Genomic DNA, 20,741 nt, shown 5'->3' on the forward strand with positions numbered 1-20,741 from the left:
GTACTAAGGGGTTCTCCAGTTAACATACCGGGTTCTGGTCACGGTCCTCCCTGCCCCCATAGTGAGGCAACAGCCAAATTTCCTTGTGATAATAGGGATCCATCACTTGGGATTTATATAGTGATTTCCTTCTCTGCCTGCTGGCTCAGTGTCCTGAGGAACCCCAAGTGGCTAAGGGGTAGTTTCAGCCTCCAATTCATCAGAAGAATGACTGCATTCTCTGGAGGAACTGCACCTCCTCCGGGAACTATGTGCTCCAAACCGCTGAGTCTGAGATCGCCAGCACAGGCAGTAAACACTCTTCTAGCGAATTTGTGGGGCGACCTTGAGGGAGACCACGCCTACCTTTATGCTTGGTTCCCAGACTACGCGTTCTGACTGGCCACCTACTGCACCCTGTACTCACAGCCCAGTCTGTAACGGAGCCATTCTGCAATAGCACATCCCACACTTCCATCAAGCCAGATGCTTCTGCGTGATGAGAGATGAGGCAAAATCAGTGAGCCCACTGCTTCAGTTCCTTTGCCGTAAAATGCTCCCCCGGCCAGTGGCCATGTTATGTAGGTTGCCATAGTAACATGTGGCGCCCTGGTCGGAGACTGCGAGCGGTGGTCCCGACAAGAGCACTGAAGGCAAGAAAAGCAAGTCCATGCACAGTTATATGTCCATCTCTGTGAGTAGAAAAAGCTGTTTCCTCCTCTGTGACCACAAACTGGCACCACTGCTTTCCTGTGGGCTCAGCAGTGGCCGCTGCTGTTGGTGGGTTGGACACTCAGCTGTGGCAGCAGTGAGGTGAGCCTCGGTGAGCGGAAGTCCGTGGGGTCGAGCCCAGCAGAGCCTTGGTGCTGGCTCCGTGGCAGCTCCGGCCCACTGGGCAAGCCCTGGGGTCCCGAGGGAAGGAGCTGACTGGCAGCCACCGGCCATCTTGTCCATCTACGTGTGCAGGGCTCTGTCATAGATGCGCTCTGGCGAGGCATTCATGTGGGGACATGTCTTCACACCCTGTGACTGTTCTGAGAAGCCCATCTACACACTTCATTGACACAAGTTTCAAATTTTGTTTATAGCAAGACCCTGGCCGGCCAGGCAGCCCATTATCAACTGCCCCTAAGCCAAAGTCAATAAGAACCACAGGAAATCTCTCCTCCAGCCCCAAATGGACAACCAGATGTACCCCCTGCAATCCTGTTTCAGGAATACTTCACCACCTGGATGTCAGGACCAGCCGGGACTGGAGAGGTGATGTGGCTGCCATCCATTCGTGGCTGGAGCCAGCATGCCGTGACATCCATCCATGAACCAGATCCACACTTTTTCGTCCTCTACTAACTGGTGATAAGAAACTCCCCATGAGATGATGGATATGGGTCAAGGGACAAATGGAAAAAAATAGGGGTAGGTACCATGGTAGCCTAAGCCACCTGCTTGGTCTCACGTTTGCCACTTCCATTTCATTAAGGAATGCTTCTGTGCACAGCCAATCTTCTGATTCAGGGGATCAGATAACACCCAGTTCAATCGTGGATTCTGGTAGAACAGACACTTGGGATTCAAAATCATTTAGTCTCTACCAGGAATAGGAGCAAGTCAGAAGCTGCTTTTCAAATGGATTAAAGTTGTCCACAAAAAATAATATGGATTTGTTCCAAAACCCTAGGGGTCTGCATTGTGATTCTCCTGTTGAACTTGTAAGAGGCTCCATGCAGCCTCTGTCTGCCACAGATACCCGGGTCTGCTGGGTCACAGTCTCAGTGGGAGGGTGACTTGCATGAATGGGCTGCACAGCCCTTTCTTGCTCCCGGGCTCTGCTGAAAACTGTCAGCCTTATGGGGTACCTGATAAATGTGTCAGAGCAACACTCCCAAGTATGGTATATGTCACCTCCAACATCCAAACGTGTCATCAAGCATCTGTTTTTTTCTACGTGATGGGTGGTACAATGTGCCACAGCTTGTCTCTCCCATTAGAAAGGACATCTCAACATGGCCCTAGGAACTTCACCAATGTGACAGCCCTCTGACTTTTTGCAAGGTATTAATATATCTCCCTCTCTCGGGTATGTATCACTGAGACATTTAGAATGCTGGCTACGTCCTAAACATCAGTTCCAATTAGCAAAATGACATCAACATAATGAACCAGCATGATGTTCTGTGGGTTATCAAGCTGATTCAAGGTCCCTTTGAGCTCTATTATGGCAGAGAACTAGAGAGGTAACCTAGCTCCGGGGACAAAACAGTAAATAAAGGCATACTGTTGTCCTGCAAACCACTTCTGATTTTTCTCAGTGATAGGAACAGAAAAGAAAACATTTTCCAGGCCAATGGCTGCATACCAGGTGTCTGGGGCTGTGCCGATTTGATCCGGTAAAGACAGCTAGGATGACGGCTTCACTTGGCATCACCCGCTAATTAAGATTGTGATCGTTTACCATTATTCTCCAGGACCCATCTGGCTTTTGCACCAGTCAAAATGCAAGTTAAATGGGGATGTGATAGGAATGACTGTCCCTGCCTCTCTCAAGTCTTTGATGTGGACACTAATTTCTGCAATTCCCTGGGGATATGGCATTGCTTTTGCTGGACGCACTGTTTTGGGCAGGCAGAAGCTGGGTAGGGAGCAGTTGCAAGGCTTCTATTGACACTTTCCCCCTCAATGCAAGGCCAGGGAACTCATGTGGGAATTCTGCTAGTTGCTGTGTGTGTCGGGTCCCATCTCTCTTTCTGGAACTGGGAAAATAACTGCAGGGCAGGTGCACGATCCCACCGAATCCTCTATTAGAAGGTCACAGGCCAGGATTGCATACGTCACCCGACCTTATTACTCTTTACCAATGGCCCTCGGGGCATTTTGTTCTTCCTGGATCAGTGTCCATCAGAGCCAGTGTATAGTAGCCTCCTGGAGGGTCTGGTACTTTCTTTTGCCCAGAAAACATGCTCCCTGGTAAATGCCACAGGCACCCTTGCAGGAAGATTCATGACATACGACTCCCTCAAAGGGCCCAGAGTCTCCCTCCATCAAAGGTTCTGAGTCCGGGAAGTGCTCAGAGTGGGAAGTGGGTAGGAGACAAGGCATCCAGGTGATAATGCCTCAGGATGGGTTTCTGCCCATCACACCTAGAATCGCTCTTTCTACATGTGTCAAGCATATATGTGTCCCTCCTGTGGTGTAAGACACTGTGAGGACGGGGCTCCTGCAACTCTGCGCCCTTTACCTGGGTCCTAGATTTGGCCCCTGTTATACCTTCTTTGCACCTGCAGGGCATGAAGGACTCCTTCAAGATGCCCTGGAAGCCTTTTGTTCTCAACAAGTTCTTAATTATATGGTCATAATTTTAAATTTCTTATTTCATATATATGTGATTGTGAGAAGAAGCCAGGTGCCTCCACTGTCTTTACAACCAGTATTGTTGCCACAGGGGCTAAGTGCCACAGCCACCTGACACCCCACAGTCTGGCCTTCCAACCTGCACTTCTCTTCTGCTACCGCCAGTGATAATTTGCTTGTATCCTGTTTACCCAGCAAATCGATTATCCCTGTATTGCACAGTGGAAGCCAACCCAACTCCAGAATTAGGGTCTGCTTCCTAGGGCCATTCAGGGTCCCAGCAGAAACTGAGGGCACAGTCAGATCAGGATAATTCTAGGAAGGCTTGTCCACAAAGCCCTGAGAAAAGTGAGGATAGGGGTACTATCAAGAATGTCACAGTGACTCAGGACTGACGACAGCAGAACTCTTGCCGCCCCAGGCCCAAAGGACTGAGTGGAGGGAGTTTTCAGGAGCCCAGAAGAGCGCTGGCTGTCTCAAAGGAGCAGCGACTTTGGTGAAAGGACACAACCAGACTGTGGTGTCCCTGCAGGAGGACTCAGGGAAATAGAAACTCAACCCTGCGTCCTCCCACCCTCTGATCTGCCGTAGGGCTTCTCATCGGCCAAACCCAGCCAGAACCAGGTGCAAGAAGCCCCAGCGCTGTTGTTTGTGCAGGGCAGCTCCTGGGGCCCAGAAAGGGCGGCTAAGGGTGGAGTGTGGATCCGGAGGGGCAAACAGAAGGCCTTGGCACAACCACTCGCCCAGACAGAGACAGGCAGAGTAAGGTGCTATGCTCTAGTTACCTAATGATGGGAAACCACCTCAAACTTGAAGCTTAGCGCACCAACAATCACTCATTTCACTCGTGAGTCCACAATTCGGACAGGGTGGACAGGGAAGGTTTGTCTGTCTGCCACACAGCACCAGCTGGGGCAACTTGCTGGGAGCAAGTTGTATTATAGAATGGGGGACATGTCCAGGACTAGGAGCAAGTCCCAGGAAGGGCGGTCAGGTTGGCCACCAGTCTCCTAGATGCCAACAGGGACTTAGTCACAGCACAAGGCAATTGCTCTGGTGAGTGTCCCCACCAGGAGGTACTCCCCGGCTGCTTCCTCTCCACCGTGTGGGCTTCCCCAGGGGTGTTAAAGGCTGCTCCATCTGTTCCTCAGAAAAATGAGGCCCTCAGCTAAGGAAGGAACTTTAAGTGGCCTCTGTGCCGCCTCTGACACAGGGCAGGAGTTCCTAGTGGTCTTCCCGCCCATGCTCACACATCCCCCCGCCCCACAGCTGCTCCCTGCTGTGAGCCACCACGCCACCGTGAAGGCTTTTGCCCTGCCTAGCTGAGGGAGCTGCCTTGCTCTGACCTCCACACCCTGGTTGCCGTTCTACTGTCTCTGCCCACAGGACAAGCCTGCCTCCTCTCCCCTCATCAGCCCAGGTAGTCAGGAGCAGCCACAAACAGAAGGTACAAGTAAACGGCACTCACAGAATCCGCAAGCACGCAGTGTACGCTACACTCTAGGACTGTTTTAGGTGCTTGGCATATAATGACTCATTTAGTCATCACACTCCTATGAATAGGACAGACCTTCCCTGTCCTTGCTCATGGCTGGGTCCCCAAGACCCTGCCTGGCACATATTAGATATATAATAAGTATACACGAAGTTACTATCCCCATTTTGCTGATGGGAAAACTGAAGCACAGAGAGGTCATTACTTGCTGAGGATCACACAGTTCTAAAGTGGCAGAGCCCAGATTCAGAATCAGGCAGTCTAGTGCCAAAGTGCTTGTCTCAACCGCAATATGTGCTGCTTTTTAAAAAAACATAATGTCATAGTGCCTCATGTTTTCTTTTCCCAAGAAAGCACCTCCAAATCCTTTCCTTATGTAACAATGACGTGACCCTAGTGGCACTTATATGGCCCTGTGATGTTTTCTGACATCACTTAAGCCTCATTAGAACCTCTGCAGTGCGAGGTTCAGAGGAACAGTGGCCTGTCCTGCCCTGCTCATTGCTGTGCCTCCAAAGTCAAGCCTGGTGCATAATGTATACACGGTAGATACATGTTGCATGTATCTACCGTGTATACATTATGCAAATGAGGAACTGAGGTTCAGAGAGCTTAAGAAATGTGCCCAGGGTGACAGAATTAGTAAATGACAGAGCCCTGATTTGAAATCAGTCTTTCTGTCCCCAAAGACTGTTTCTACTGCATTAGGCTGCCTGGCCTCTCTGGGCTTCAGTTTCTTCATCAATTAAATGGAAATCCCAAGGCTCCATAGGGTTGTTGTGAGGACAAAGGATATGATGGGTGGGAAGGTCCTCTGCAAACAGGAAAAGTGCACACAGATGTGGGCCCTCCCTTCCTCTCCTCTGCACCACTGAGGCTTACGCAGGGCCTACTGCAAAGGTGGGGAGGGGGATGCTGCGAAGAGAGGCCTGGTGAATAAACATGGTGCCTGCAGGACCTGGGTGAAACTGGGATGGATGGACGGGTGGGTGGGTGATAGGCAGATGGATGGATGGACAGATAGATGGGTAGATGGACAGATGGATAGATGGAAGGATGGATGGGCAGTTGGATGGATGGGCAGATGGTATCTTAGTCCCTTTTGTGCTGCTCTAACAGAATAGCACAGACTAGGTAATTTATAATGAACATAGATTTATTTGGCTCTTGGTTCTAGCAGCTGGGAAGTTCAAGATTGAGGGGCCAGCATCTGGTGAGGGCTTTCTTCCTGTGTCATAACGTGGTGGAAGGCTTACATAGTAAGAGAGAGAGAGTGTGTGTGTGGGAGGGAGAGATAGAGGGGCAGTGGGGAACAAACTCGTTCTTCTGTAAAGAACCCACTCCCCACTTCCTCAATAAAAAACTCACTCCCATGATAATGACACTAACCCACTCATGAGGGCAGAGCCCCATGACCTAAACACTTCTTAAAGTTCTCATCTCCCAACACCTCCACATTGGGGATCAAGTTTCCAACACATAAACTTTGGGGGACACATTTGAACCACAGCAGATGGAGAGGTGGATGGATGGATGGATGGGTGGATGGACAGCAGATGGATGAGGAGGTGAATGGGCATAAAAGAATAATGACAGATGGGTGAATGAAGATATAAATGCCCTTTTGGAAAAGATATTACTGTACCTGTGTGTTCTCAGGCTGGTATTTTAGCCTTTTCCAGCAGAGGGCACCAAGGCTCCGATAGTCGGCCTACGCCAGCCTTTCTCGGCAGTCACCAGCCTCCTGCAGGACAGCAGGTCAGCGTCAGAGCTGGGCCTGGCCTGGAGCGTGTCGGCAGCGCTGGCCAGTGAAGGCTCAAGGCACAGAGCACCAGGTCACAGTCTGTGGGGCGCAGGAGCGAGTCCCTGGCACCCACCTCCTGTGGCGGGGGACTTGGAGAGAAAGCTTCGCACCCCAGAGCCCTGTTCCCTCTTGTGAAATGGGGAAATAAGTGTGCCTTGTAGACACGTGTCATGAGAACTGGATGAGACGCACCGTAGGAGTGCTTGGTACGCGGGAGGGCCTGGCACACATGGGGTGGGGGTTGGAGGGTGCTTGAGCCACAGAGAGGTTTCTGTGACTTACCCTCGGCCAGCCAGCAAGCACGAGGGGGGAAGTAAAGGTGATCTCTGGGGATCCAGATGAGACTTCTATAAGAATAGAGAAAATTCGGTTAGAATCAAAGTGGCTCCTGGGTAAGGAAGACAGCTGGGGAGGGGCTGCTCTGAGGCTGGGGACGGCTGCTGGAGACACTGGGAGGCTAAGCGAGCCCCGCCTGCCCCCCAGGGCGGACACCAAATACACATGCCCCGGGCCAGCCAGGAGCTCCAGGTGCAAGTCCGCCATGTGGGAAATTTGCCTTTTAATATGGAACTTGACTGGCTGCGAATTTGCCATTTTAACAGGGTGTTTCAGGAGGCTGAGTTTTCCCTCTGGCGTTTATTTTATGTGTTGCTGTCACTCCTGGTCCCTGCCAGGAATTTAACGCAGGGACTAGGCCTGGTTTGAATTGCCTCAGAATGAGCTTGTCGACAGGTGGCACTCTGCAAAAAGCCAAGCCCAGTCCTACACAGCTTCAGAAAATAAAGAGAGAAAAGCAACCTCAGCTTCCCCCGCAGCAAGGCTTTCCCTGACTGCTGCGCGGGGAGCGTCCAGCGCAGGACACAAAATGGCGCCCCGGCTTCGCACCGTGAGCCCCGGCTTGCTGAGTGTAGGCATGGGGACTGGGAGAGGGGCCCAAATTTGGTGGGGGGTCAGTACTTTCAATTTGCCTTTTTTCTCCTCCTAAGACAGTGTCCAGACCTCCCGGCGTGCTGCCCAGTGTAGAGTTGAGCAGGGCCGTGCCCCCCTGGTCTAAAGCCACTCCTGCTGAGGCTGCAGCCCAGACCACCTCCTGTTTCAGCAGCCCCCTGTGTGGCTCACCCAGAGTGGGCGAACACCCTCTGCCACCTGGGGCGTCTGCCTCCTCCCCCCCACAGCATGTGGCCCCAGCTCCTCGTCTGGGGCTCAGATGCAATCTTTGCATTCATCCCTGACAAAGTTCCTCTGGGCGCACTCTGTGCAGCTTGTTGAGACTCATGCCTTCATACCTCTGAAGGTTCAACATTTCCTGATGTCCTACGCTGCACCAGTGCTGTGTTTGGTGCCACTGAGACAAGGGCAACTGCTATAATCTGGTGGGAAAGGCAGAGGTTGCAGCCTGGCAGGGGGTCAGGCACAACAGGAGGCAGGAACACCAGCTTTGGAAGGGGAACCCGGCCCCCCACCCTCATGCACGTGCAGGTTGATGAGCCTGCCCTGCTTATGCCAATCTCCAGCGAAATGATGGAGCCAGACAGAAGCCACAGAGGGCAGGCTGGCGAGTACTTGCAACTGACTGAGAGCCAGCAGCAAACAGCAAGGGAGGATGCAGACACCAGTGAGCAGCAGTGTGATGAGAAAGTGAGACACCTGTGTCCCCTGGGCCCCTGCTAGCACCCTGGAGGGCATGGGGCTGACCGTTGGCAGCCTGGAGCTCTGCCAAATTATCCTCCATGGCCCTGTGCCCAAATGGGGCTGAGCTGGCACTGCGTTTGCAGCATTCACCATGGGCTGGAAGCAGGACTGAATGCATAGAGGTGGCACTAGGGTATGGAGACCTTAGGACCCTGCTGGCCCCACTGTTCAAGGGGTCCTGAGTACGTGCTGGGGAAGGAGGCAGCCCCTCCTCTGCTGCTAAACCATCAGCTGGACACTTCCAAACAGGCAGGCCTGTCACGTCGCACTCTGACATCTGAGGCCACCTGTTGGGGCCTTCTTGCTTCCTTTGAGGCTGTGCCCCCTGTGATGTGCCTGTCCCCAGCCCCTACTCTAAATGGTCAGCCACACCAAATGCCCCACCCTGAAAACACCAGGTCCCAAGCCTTTGGCCAGAACTCTGAATCTAACGTGACACTATTGAGATAGCACATCTGACAAACTTTATTTCTGTTGTGCTTTCTCCAGGACTAGGACGAGCTGTCAGTGGTCTGCTTCCGCAGTCTCTCAGCTCTTCCTCTCACTGTCAAATCTGCAGTGTTGTGTTGTCACCATGGGGAGAGGACATATGGGCAGGTCAGACTTCTACTGGGCTGAAAATTCTGCCTCTGGCCGGTGACCTTGGGAGCCTAAGTCTCCTCACCTGTGAAATGGAGAGCATTACATCTGCCGCCCGGGGAGGCTGTGAGGTTTGTGTGAGGTGACAGGAGCACCTGGCACTGGCAGGCGCCCAGTAAATGTCTGTTAGATCCGGATTCTTCAAAGCACGGGGGCCAGACCGCAAGGGGCAGAATCTGCAGGCTTCATGGGCATGGGGATTAAGCCAGCTCCTAACTGACGGGCAGGTCAGAATTCTCTGTCCCCACTGAGTACTGATCAATGTCCACGTGGAGAACATTCCAAGGGCCAGAAGCTTGCAATTAACTAAGTTCTTTGGCATAGACTCCAAAGAGAGGAGGCAATCTTTAGGGCAGCAGTTCCCGACGAGATCTGTGTGTGTGGGGTACATGTGCACGTGTATACGCCACATGTTGGGTGGAGGTTGCTTCTAAGCTGATCCCCACTCCCTGGGTTTGGGCTGTGGCTGGATTTTGCCATCTGAGTGCTGTGTCTGACTTTCTGAGCCTTCCATGAGACAGAGGTGGCCGGCTGGGCCCGGCGTGCTTCCGAGAGCCAGCCTCACAGCTGCTGCGTCTATTACAGGGAGGAGCCTGGCTCTGGTCAGGGCTGCGTGGCACCAGCTCCTGGCTCCCAGTCCTAGAGCAGGGTGCGAATGGGAAGGGGGACTCAGAACAGGGACAGGGAAGGGTTGGGAACCTGGAAACATTGGCGTGGGGGCAGAATGAGAAAGCATGTCAGGGAGGGACTGGTGGGCAGCGATCAAGTGGTAACGGGACCAGAAGCAGAGACAGAATCAGCACAGAGTTGTCACAGACGGAGAAGAGGTGGACAGCCAGGGAGAGGGGCAGAGAGAGCAACAGAGGCCACAGAGCCAGAAGCCGCAGAAACAGGGAAAGGGAGAGAGGGAGAAAGAGAAAGAGATGCTGAGGAAAACATCTTATGACAGGAAGTAGGTGTGCAGAGACAGAAATAAAGTCATAGAAAGAAGAAGAGAGAGAGAAGGAGGATCAGAGGCAGAGAGGAAACAACGCATGACAAACGGACACGGGGCAGAAAGAGGAGTGCAGGTGCAGGGACGTGTGCCAGGCACAGGTGGTAGGAGAGGGCCGAGCAGGGGAGCCTGAGAGTCCACCATGTTCAACCCTCTCCCCATTTGCCAGGTGAGAAAACTGAGGCCCAGCAAATCAGTGGCAGAATCAGGCTTAGAATACAGGTGAGAGGAGAAAGAATGGAGGCAAAGAGAGAGCTGGACAGAGAGCTCCAACACGACAGAAGAAAGAGAGAGAGAGATGGGGGAGGGCAGGGCCGTGGCGGGGAGCCCAGGACACCTGGAGCAGTGAGCCCCTGGGCTCTCCCTACGCTGGGGGCTCTCCCTACGCAGGTCCCAGCTACAGGCAGAGAAACAGAAGGTAGGAGGGAAGAGCAGAGCCCATGGCTGGGTGGTGGTGGACTGACAGGGTGTCCAGTGAACAGGCGCTGCATGGGGATTTCCTACTGGGCCCAGTGATTTGGTTCCTGACCTCTTTAGATGAGAAGCCGTAAGTCGGAAGGAAGCACCCTGGCAGGGCTACGAAATGGCAGCCGTGGAAATCCACAACCCTGAGCCACAGATACCGGAAGTCACCGTGTTTCTCCATCTGGGACTGCGCAGTGCAGGGCATCCGTACCGCGACAGTGAGTGTGCTTGATAGTGACGCGGTTATCAAGAATGAGTAAGCACCCTTAGGAAGCTCTGCTTACAAAGGAAGCATCACATGCATTTTTGGAAAGGTGTCTCAATTCAGGAGTCTAAGGATGTCTTCTTGAGGTTCCAAGATTCCTAGGAGGATTTTTAATTGTGTGTTTTCTTTAATATTATTTTTCTTGACAATATTTTTAAAGAGTTCTTCCCAGTTATAAAAGCACATGGTTTCCTTTTCAGTGACCATTCAAAAGTAAAAGACATCTTGTACAATAAGACTTGAACTTCTGAAGGAGGGATTCTGCAAGCAAGACTGAGCATTGAGCTCAACAAACATCAGCCTTTGCCTTCCCTGTGCCCGGCCCTGGGACCACATGGGGCATGGCTGTCTGTCATGGGCGTCAGAGCACAGGCAGCGAGGAGGGTGTCCACACAGAGGGGGCAGTGGTTGCAGTGGCAGATTGGTTACGTACGATCAAATAAGTAAACATATTAAAGATAATGGGAGCCAGGTTTCTCGCTGCTAGAGAAGTGAGTTATGAGTATGGAAAGAAAGAAAAATAAAATGAACCCTCTGGCGTTGGATTGGATTTGGAGGTAGTGGTGTGAATTCATGGTTTTCCGGATAGATATGCTTTCTAGCTCTTTCCATTGAGAGAGCCTGGGAGCGACATCCCAATAGCAATGAGCCCTTAAATCTTGGCTTCTAAAATAAGCCAGACCCCTTGCAGAAAGCAGGGCCCCCTGGCTGGTCCCAGGCCTGGGACAAGGTAAGTACAAGATGAACCTGCAACAACTTGCTGTGCTGGAAAGTAAATAAGTGCTCAAAGAATGATGGGGACTTGTCCAGAAAGACACACGAGTTACCTTGTAGGGGCTCCCACGGGCCAAATCTGGATCACTCTGTGCATGAAAATGATAATGACAGCGACCTATTATAACTCACTGAATAAAATAAGGAATCATGAGTCCAAATTGTTAGGGAGGGGACAAGGGAGAATTAGATGAGGAACAGGATATTTATATAATCTCAAAATACCTCCTCACAAAATAGTTATTCATTACAAATAGAAAAGGAATAATTTTCTGCAGTAATTTTCCTGTGGGGAGAGCCTGGCACACACCATCAAAGTGATCAAAGCAACCGTCACCAGTAATGGGACAAATTGAAATCACATGCCACCTGACAGAAAGCAAGGAGAACAGAGCCTCGCTCCCATAATAGCCCTGCCAAACATTCAAAACCCGAATCCAATCAGGAGGAAACATCAGACAGACCAAAATTGAAGGGCATTCTGCAGACTAACCGGCCTGTAATCTTCCAAAGTATCAAGATCACAAAACTGAAGGAAGGACGAAGGGACTGTTTCAGTCTGGAGATGAGTGACACGACATCTCAAGATCTGGAACTGTATCTTTAGGCTCTAAAGGACATTATTGAGGCAATTGGAGAAACATGAATGGGGCCTAAGGAATGGATTATAATCACGTATCCATGTTCATTTCCTGATTTCGATGGTCCTGTTTTGGTTATATTAGGACAATGTCCTTGTTTGTAGGAAACACTAAAATATCCATTCAGGTAAAAATAAATTATGTGTATTCTACTTGCAACTTTCTGTAAATTTTAAATTGTTAAAAAAAAAAAAAATTTTTAAATCTGCCCACAATAAAATTCCCAAGTTGAAGAGTTTGTTGCATAAGCAATGCCAAAACCTTCAGGGAAAGAATAACCTCTAATTCATACAACTCTTCCACACCAACATCAAAGTTGATCATAAACTTATGAAGTTGTAATTGTAAGTTTATAGAACCTATGAACATGTACGTAAAAATCCTAAATAAAATACAAGCAAAATCTAGGGCCCAGCTTCCAGGACTCTTTCTTGAGAGCCAGCTAGTCAACCCTTTGCCCCTGCCCTGGGCCTGTGCTAGCAGCAGTGCCATCTTGGGTCAACAGCGCCTGCCCCCTCGAGAGGTGGCAGGGCACCAAGGGGAGGAGCCCCCCGGGTACAGAGCACTTCTTGGAGCACAGTTGCCAAGCTAGCCCTGAATTGCCTACCCCACATTTGTGTGCGAGAAAGACATGAAACACCTCCTATGTTCAAGTTCAAACATTTAGTTTTCTGTCATTCACAGCCAAACCTAATCTTAACTAGTCTTGGACAACAGGAGATTAAAGGAGAAAAGCCATATTTTCATCTCGTAAGTGAAAACAAAAGAACTCAATAAATTTCAGTGTTCATTCACAATTAAAAAAATAACAAACCTCTTATCAAACTTGGAAGAGACACAATTTCCTGAACTTCATAAAGAATACCTACAAAAGCCCAACAAGCAAACGTCATGTTCAATATTGAGTTAATTTTTTTAAATCCTTTTTAAGATCAGGAATAAGACAAAGATGCCTGCTGCCACAACTTCTATTGAATTCTGTTCTGGAGTCCTAAGGCAGCACAATGAAATAAGAAGAAATGAGAAGTGTAAAGATATAAAAGGAAAAAAACAAAACTCTTACTGTTTCCAGGTGATATCATCTACATAGAATCTATAAAAAAATCTGGAAATAATTAAAATAATAGAGTTTAGCAAGATGGGTGAATATAAGATATATAAAAAGCAGTTGCCTTTTTATATACTATAACATAAACTTCAAATATGTAATTTTTAAATAGATGCATTTACAATAACAACAAAAATTAAAAGGTACTTTGAAACAAATTTAACAAAAGACATATGAGCCCTTTTACAGAGAAAGATTGTAAACTTTATTGAAAAACATTAAAGAAGACCTTTAAAAAGTGGGAACATCTTTTAGAGTCATGGATTAATAAAATCAATTATCAGTGTCAAATAATTGATTTATAGATTTCGTATCACTCCAACCAAAATTCCAGAAGAATCTTGGGGAATTTTGCAAGTCAGTTCTAACATTTTTTTAATAGATGAGCAAAAGGCCAAGATAACCTCCCCCCCCCCAAAAAAAAGAAAGAAAGAAAAATATAAAGAAGGTGAGGGGACCTGTCCTGCCAGCTATTGAGACTTATTATAATATCATAGAAATGAGGAAAGTGTGGTTGCTGGCAGAGGTGGTAAACAAACAGAGCTCTGGGACAGAACAGAGACCCCAGAAATAGGCCCCTGCACACATGGAAACTTGATAAATGACAGCTGCATTGCCCATGAAGAAAGAACTAGTCACTGAATGGTGCTGACACTTCCGGAAAAAATGAAATGTGATCTGCACCTTACACCAGACACACAAATCAAGTCCAGATGGATTGAGGGCTCAACAAGTGAGAACCAACCTTTTTGTTAATTTTAGGAGAAAACATAGGGGCACTCCTTTATGAACTTAAGCTAGGGAAGGACTTCTTAAACAAGACATTAAACACACCAACATAAAGGGGAAAGTACAATAAATTTGACTCAGTAGAGTTTACAACTTCTGTTCATCAAGACACCATAAAGAAAGTGAAAATGCGAACTGCACAGCGGGCGTGGCAATTTGCATTTTGCCAAGCTGGGCTGCAACAGTAACTCTCATCCCACATGGCCTTTAGAACCTTGTGACTCACCAGAAAGAGGCAGAGTTTATGTCTTCTCCCCTTAGACCTGGGCAGGTGCTTGTGACCACCTCGCACAATAGGGTACAGCCACAGCGATGCTACGTGACTTCCAAGGCTAGGTCAAAAAACGCCGTACACTTGAGCCTCCATCCCTGCTTCTGGCTTCGTCCTCCTGCACCCCACCTGCACCATGCAGGTGACACAGAGCCGCGTTCTGGCTCCGACCCTGGCTTCACCACGTCTGATACGCTAATGTTTGCTTGGGCTCAGCTGCCTCCAGCTGTCTCAGCAAACCTTCCTCCAGTCCACCTGGCCTGGAGACCTGCCTCGGCCCCGTATGGGGGCAGACACTTCCACAGTCCCCAACCTGAGAGAGGGGGCAAGGCAAAAAGACGAAACAAAAAGCAAAGCCACAGAAATGAAGGGATATCCAACATCTGTTCGTGTTGAGGAGGCAGAGGTAGAGGCTGGCCTCAGCAAACCCTCGTGGCTACACTCAGAGTGGGGAGCTGTGTGCTCACCAGCTGCCCGGCGCTGCCCTCCAGAGTCATGCCAGGAAGGGGGGGAAGGCTTGCACTTGGAGAGTTCGAGCCCTTACTCTGCCCCTGATGTGCTATGTGACTCTGGGCATGTCACTTTGCTTCTGTGAGCCTCAGTGTCCTCAGTAGCAGGGTTCCTGTGTTGATCATTTAATGCATCTAATACCTGATGGGGGCGGGGGAGATACGTGGAGCAGGTGCTCTATAACTGGAGTTGAAGGAATGCCCTTTTCTGTCCCTTGCGTCGTGCCTACCCAGCAAACTTCTACGCATTCAGCAAGACCTATCTCATGGTCACCTCCTCTAGGAAGTCTCCCTTGACTCATCAAGGCCACCTTGGGGCCTCTGTGCTTCCCTCCATCACAGCGCTGAACTCCACCTCCCATCTCAGCCCCCCCCCCCCGCCCCGACTATGAGGCCTCTGAGAGCAGAAATCATGTCTCAACATCTCTGCGTCCCTGGTCCCCGCCTAGGGCCTGGCACGACGCAGCCACCAGGAAATGGCTGCAGGACTAATTATTTAATCAGCACATCATAAGACTTGTGCCTTCAAGAGGTCCACAAAGATCTTCTCTGGCCAAAAGCCACATGGCCTGTTCCCAGTTAGGGTGGTCACCAAGGTGCCTGGCTTCCTGGAGAGTCCCGTGAGCAAAGTGAGTCACGGGGCTGCTGGGGAAAGTCACGGGCACCCAGGCAGCTGCATTCTCAGCTGATCTCATGATGCACATGAGATTCTCATGTATTCACTTATTTTCCAATATTAGCAATATTCCAAGAGTGGCATTGTTTTTTCTGTTAAGACTTGCAGACATGTATGAGGATGATAATGGGCGTCAATGCTGGCTTAAATACATCTCTGTACCTTTCACACCTTAGCCAAAGGCACAGGTAAACCCCAATGATCTGCATGTGGATTGTCCATGGCCAGTGTGGACTTGGAGGTGGCCTTCCGGGGCCTCCTGGGCCACCTCCCCCTCTCACCCGCAGCTAAGTTAGCCTGAACCAGATAAAATCTGATGTCCTGAGGTTTGCTCGCACACCTCTGTTTAAACCCAGTCTGGCCCAGTCCAGCTCAGCTTGAGGGTGAACTCAGACATGAGGCAGCGCATGGACCAAGCTGCAGCCTCTCAGCGAGCCCCCGTGGGAGCCAGTCTGCCCCTGTCCCCCTCTGTCTGCTTCCCCTGCCCTGCATCCCCCAAGACGGCCTGCACTGCAGGAAACAGTTCTCACGCTCTGACAGCTGCCGCCTCAAGTGCCATCCTCTCTCTGCCTCTCTGCCCGAGAAGAGAAGGGCTTTCCCATGGGCCTGTACAGCCTCACAGACACCCTGGGGTCCCCAGCAGGGCTGAGCTCACGTCCCACACACACTTCATTGCTTTTTCTCCCCGTTCCCACTGCACGACTTGCTCCTAGGATCACCTCCCAAGGAAACCCAAGTCCTCCTCTCAGGGTCTGCTTTTGCTGGCCCCGAAGACAGCCACAGAGGAGGCTGATGGAATAGTGCCGAGGGGAGATGACAAAGGCCTGAGCCAGGAGAGGACCCATGAGGGTGGAGAGAACCCCTGCTCCCAGAACTCGGGACCTGGCAGCCAGTAGGATAGGGAGGTGGGGTGAGGCAGAGGGAGGAGGCGGGGGAAGGGAATTTGGCAAACAAAATAACTTCAGATTTTAATGAATTACAGTTTCAAATTTTACGTATAGCTAATCCTCATGACAACCTTGCAAGATATTCATAAGTATATTGATTTCCCATTGTGTCAAAAAAGAAATGAATGATTTAAGGTGGCTTATAAGGTTTTGTAAAAATACTAGCTGGCGTATACACAAGATTGTATATTCAATCAACGGCATGTTAAAGGCAAGTCATAAAAGCAATGACGTGGAAGGATATTTAATGACATGAAAATATGTTACAGCATTTTATTAAGTTAAAAAATTTAGCCTACAAAATAGTACTCATAAATGAGGGCTCATTTGGAGAGGATTATGTACATGGGTATAGGTAATGGATTCCAAGTGCAGAGCACTCAGAGGTGCAGAAAAAGTGGCAATTTCATTTTTTTCACTGTATTTACTTTTTATTATGAACCACCATCCTGTGAAGTGGAAACCTAATCTCAGTCATTTCTGGATCTCCCACCCACCTCGAATTCTCTCTCTTCCTACAGGTAGGTCCTGCAGTGTCATCCGTCTGCAAGAGTGTCCCCTGAGACATCCCATCGGCTTGTCTGGGTCCTCACCAGCAGTCCTCACTGGCCAGTGCCTGGTCAAGCCTTCTTCCCAGCCACATAGCCCTTCAGTTTCAGGCAGCTTTCCTGGCTACTGCAGGGTCCCTGTGGTAGGCATAAAAATGCCCCCTTTCCCAAAATAAGCTCACTTTCTAATCCCTAGAACCTGTGAATACTGTGTTACCTTACATGGCAAAAGATGAATATTGCCTTATAGGGCAAAGCAGGTGATTAAGACAAGGATCTTGAGAGCAGGAGCCTACCGCGTGCTGTCTGGACGGGCCCTAAATGGGATCCCATGCGCCCTACGAGAGCAGAGCCAGGCAGAGCAAGATTACACAGACATGCAGAAGAGGCGGTGTGAAGATGGACAGAGAGGGATGCAGCCACAAGCTACTGACTATCCGCAGCCACCAGACACCGAGAGGCGAGGACAAGATTCCCCCTAGAGCCGCCAAAGGCAGCACAGCCCTGCCGACATCTTAATTTCAGCCCAGGGAAACTGATGTCAGACTTCCAGCCTCCAACCTGGGACAGAATACATTTCGCTGTTAATACATTTCACTGTTTTAAGCCACCCAGTTGTGATGATTTGTCACAACAGCCAATGAGACAGATATGGCAGCTAATCAGGCACACTGTGGTCATTCCTCTTGTGTGGGAGCCCAGGGGAAAACCTGGGGGTGGGGGTGTTCTCCAAGGTTCTCCATCACTTCCCACAACCCCCAGGGGCCCAAGACTCCCTCTCCTGTGTCCCCCAACCCCCAGAGAGCCTCTCCGGGGCTGTGGGACCTTCTGCAAAGCTCTCTTGGGCCCAACTGCCTGCACTTCTCCCAGACATCTGCAGGAACTCAAGTACCCTGCCCCACGCCCAGGCTCTGCAGAGAGGGAGGGTGCAGGTCCTGTCTGCTCTTGGAGTCCCACAGCACCCCTCTGCCTCGCTGTGGCTGTCCCCACACACCCTCCTCCTAGGACAAAGCTGGACGAGGCGGATAATGCAGGACCCCTTAGCCCCCACAGTTCCTCATCTTCCCTCCAACTCTCTTTTCCCTCCATTGGAATTTTCTTTGCTCTGGAATCCGGGTAGCTTGACTCTTCATCAGTTCTTCCAAATGTGTTGCTGACACTCGAACCTCAAAGCCTTTAATGTCCATGTTCTACCTTGTGAGGGCAATGTCATGGCAGCAAAGGAACTATGGAGGGAGGGAAAAAAATATTTAATTGCTCGATTTTTTTTTCTGGCTCTACACACACATGTACACACACACACACACACACACATATGATTGAAGAGAAATACTACACAAAAAGATCAGAGTTGTTTATCCTTGAGACACATGTTTTCTTCATGGTCCTTTTCCTGTACATTTTCCCAGATATCTAACATTAACATGTATTATTTTTGTAATTGAGGAAAAATTATTTTAAACGAATTGTTTAAAGGGCATAACATTTAAAACAAATTTTCAAAGTACGTGTGAAAGACACGAGTGCAGGACTAAAGCTGGAACGGCCTAAAGACCGCTGCACACGCTCTGGGTGGAGCACACGCCCGCTTCCCGCCTCCCGGCAGCCAGCAAGCGTGAGAAACACAGCCGTGGCGTTCAGGAGATGGAGACACACCAACTGCGCAGAAGGGCTGCTATTCTTAGGCCTAAAAGCAGACAGACATGTCTGCCAAGGCTCTGTTAGACACACATTATTAATCTGCTTCTTTACGGAGGAAAGTGGAGCCGAGTGGCGAGATGACTTGCCCGGGATGCAGCTGCAAAGACTCGGAACTGGGATTTGAACCCGTAGACTAGCCATGAGGAGTGATCCTTTTAGTACATAAGTAAAGTCATGTCGTGTCCCTGCTCAGAGCCTCCAATGGATCCTTAAGTCACTCAGGGCAAAAGCCAAAGTCCTTATGATGGCCTACAAGGCCCTGGGGAACTGGCCCAGTGACAAAGGCCCTGCCCTCCTACCCTAATACCCTCCTGTTCCCCTCTTCCCCCAACAAGCCAGGAGACTCCACCTTAGGGCCTTTGCCCTGGCTGTTCCTTGGCCAAGAACATACTCCCCACAGATATTGCGGTGAACTCCCTTACCCGCTCCAAGCCTTGGCTCAAATGTCCCCCTAAAGGGACCTGCACTGACCACCTGATTTAAAATTGTAGCCCACCCACCCCTTCCCCACACTGCCCCTCATACTGCTCTATTTTCATCCATAGCACTCGCCACCTTCTGACACTCACTATGCTTGCTGTTTGCCATTTGCTCCCTCTGCTAGAAAACAAGCTCCATGAGGACGGGATTTGTGACCTGCTCACAGATGTCACCAAAGTGCCATAGGCGGAACCCGACACAGCAGACACTCACCAAGTATTTGTGGAGTGACTGAGTCATGCACAGAGAATGCTCCCCACACCGTGTGGGGCGTGGTGAGGCTCAGAGAATGTGGCTTGTTTGCCTCCTGAGGGTCAGGCCTGGGGCCACTGCCCCCTGCAGGTGTTGCGGTGGGCCAGGTCCTGTGCTGGCAGGGGCCAGGGGTGGAAACAAGCCAGGACTCAAGCACTTCTCATTCTGATGGAGAATACATGCCGGCTAACAGTAGGTGGAATGCAAAACAAATCTTTTATTGGAGGAAAAAAATGTTGAGATAAGGAGAGAATGTATGTGCCAAAATCACACTGGGCACTTTCACATAAGTTTTCTCACTAAATGCTCATAAGACCCACAGGCCGGTATGAACAACACCATTTGCAAGCAAGTAAACTGAGGCTCATAGAGTCAGGTAAGCCACACAAGGTCAGCTTGATGTGTGAGTCATTCTGTCCCAGTGGGTCTTGGGGTTTGCAGTAGAACTGAAGGATGGCAGGATGTTAACAGGAGAAGGCCGGGCTGGGCATCTCAGGTGACAGGGACAGCATGTGAGATGTGCTCAAGGGCAGCCAGAATCAGGCAGGTGTGTCTGGCATGCCACCTCCGCCCGTGCTCAGGTGGGACAGGAGTCTGGTGCCCAGCCTGGGGTAGGGCGTGACAGTCTCACTGCTGAGACAGGGGTGAAGCTCACAGTCGTGGAGACAGCCCCACCCCTGGCCTACGCTGGCAGGACCAGCCCTCTGACCCTGGCCTCCAAGGTTTGGATCTCTGGCTTCTCAGCAGCCACCCTGGCCACTTGGTCAAGAACCTGTAGAAATAATGTCCAGGCACCTTCACTTGATTGTTGTGTGCCTGAGAGCCACTAAGAAGCAAGCCAGGACCTTGTTTTCCATGTTCCTTAGTAGTTTGGGCTTAAATCGGGCAAATATCCCAGGATTTTGTGTAAAGATTGATCCTTATGTCCTGAATTTTTAATTTTAATTCCTGCACTATGATTATCGTGATTTAAACAAGAGCTAATATATAATGAGCACCAGCTATGTGCTTTTACATTCCTTATTTAATTTCATTCTCCTAACAACTTTGCAAGGTAAGTTCTACTTAATACATCTCCATTTTACTGAGGACCTGTGATGTATGCAAGGCCACCAGTGATCAGTGACTGAGAGTCCTCATTCATCCCCTCACCCCTGCATTTATTTACTCTCCAATCCTTTTTGAGCATCCCAGAGCCAACTACAGAGGCGTAGGTGGGATTTGAACACAGGCCCCAACTCTTAGCTTACGCTTCTGTCAGGTACTCAGGTTCCCTCTCAAGTAACATTTATCACGCGCTTTTGGCATTCGGGGTTTTACCCATGTGTTAACATTTAATTCCTGTAACAGTGTACCAGGAGGGG

General features: G+C 50.0%; 2 protein-coding genes across 2 annotated transcripts in view; one reads left to right on the forward strand and one right to left on the reverse strand.

The window, feature by feature from the left end:
• The window catches only part of TSKU (tsukushi, small leucine rich proteoglycan), a 215,662-nt gene that overhangs the window by 148,350 nt on the left and 46,571 nt on the right, over positions 1 to 20,741 (forward strand). The window lies entirely within an intron of this gene.
• The window catches only part of LOC105860273 (guanylate cyclase D-like), a 62,695-nt gene that overhangs the window by 39,621 nt on the left and 2,333 nt on the right, over positions 1 to 20,741 (reverse strand). Inside the window, exons 3-4 of the mRNA XM_020286842.2 lie at positions 6,909 to 6,973; positions 6,538 to 6,637 (exon numbers count right to left, since the gene is read on the reverse strand). Coding sequence (XP_020142431.2) covers positions 6,538 to 6,637; positions 6,909 to 6,973 — 165 coding nt within the window. The remainder of the gene's footprint in view (positions 1 to 6,537; positions 6,638 to 6,908; positions 6,974 to 20,741) is intronic.

The sequence above is a fragment of the Microcebus murinus genome, chromosome 4 (genome assembly GCF_040939455.1).
Source record: "Microcebus murinus isolate Inina chromosome 4, M.murinus_Inina_mat1.0, whole genome shotgun sequence".
NCBI classification, from domain to species: Eukaryota; Metazoa; Chordata; class Mammalia; order Primates; family Cheirogaleidae; genus Microcebus; species Microcebus murinus.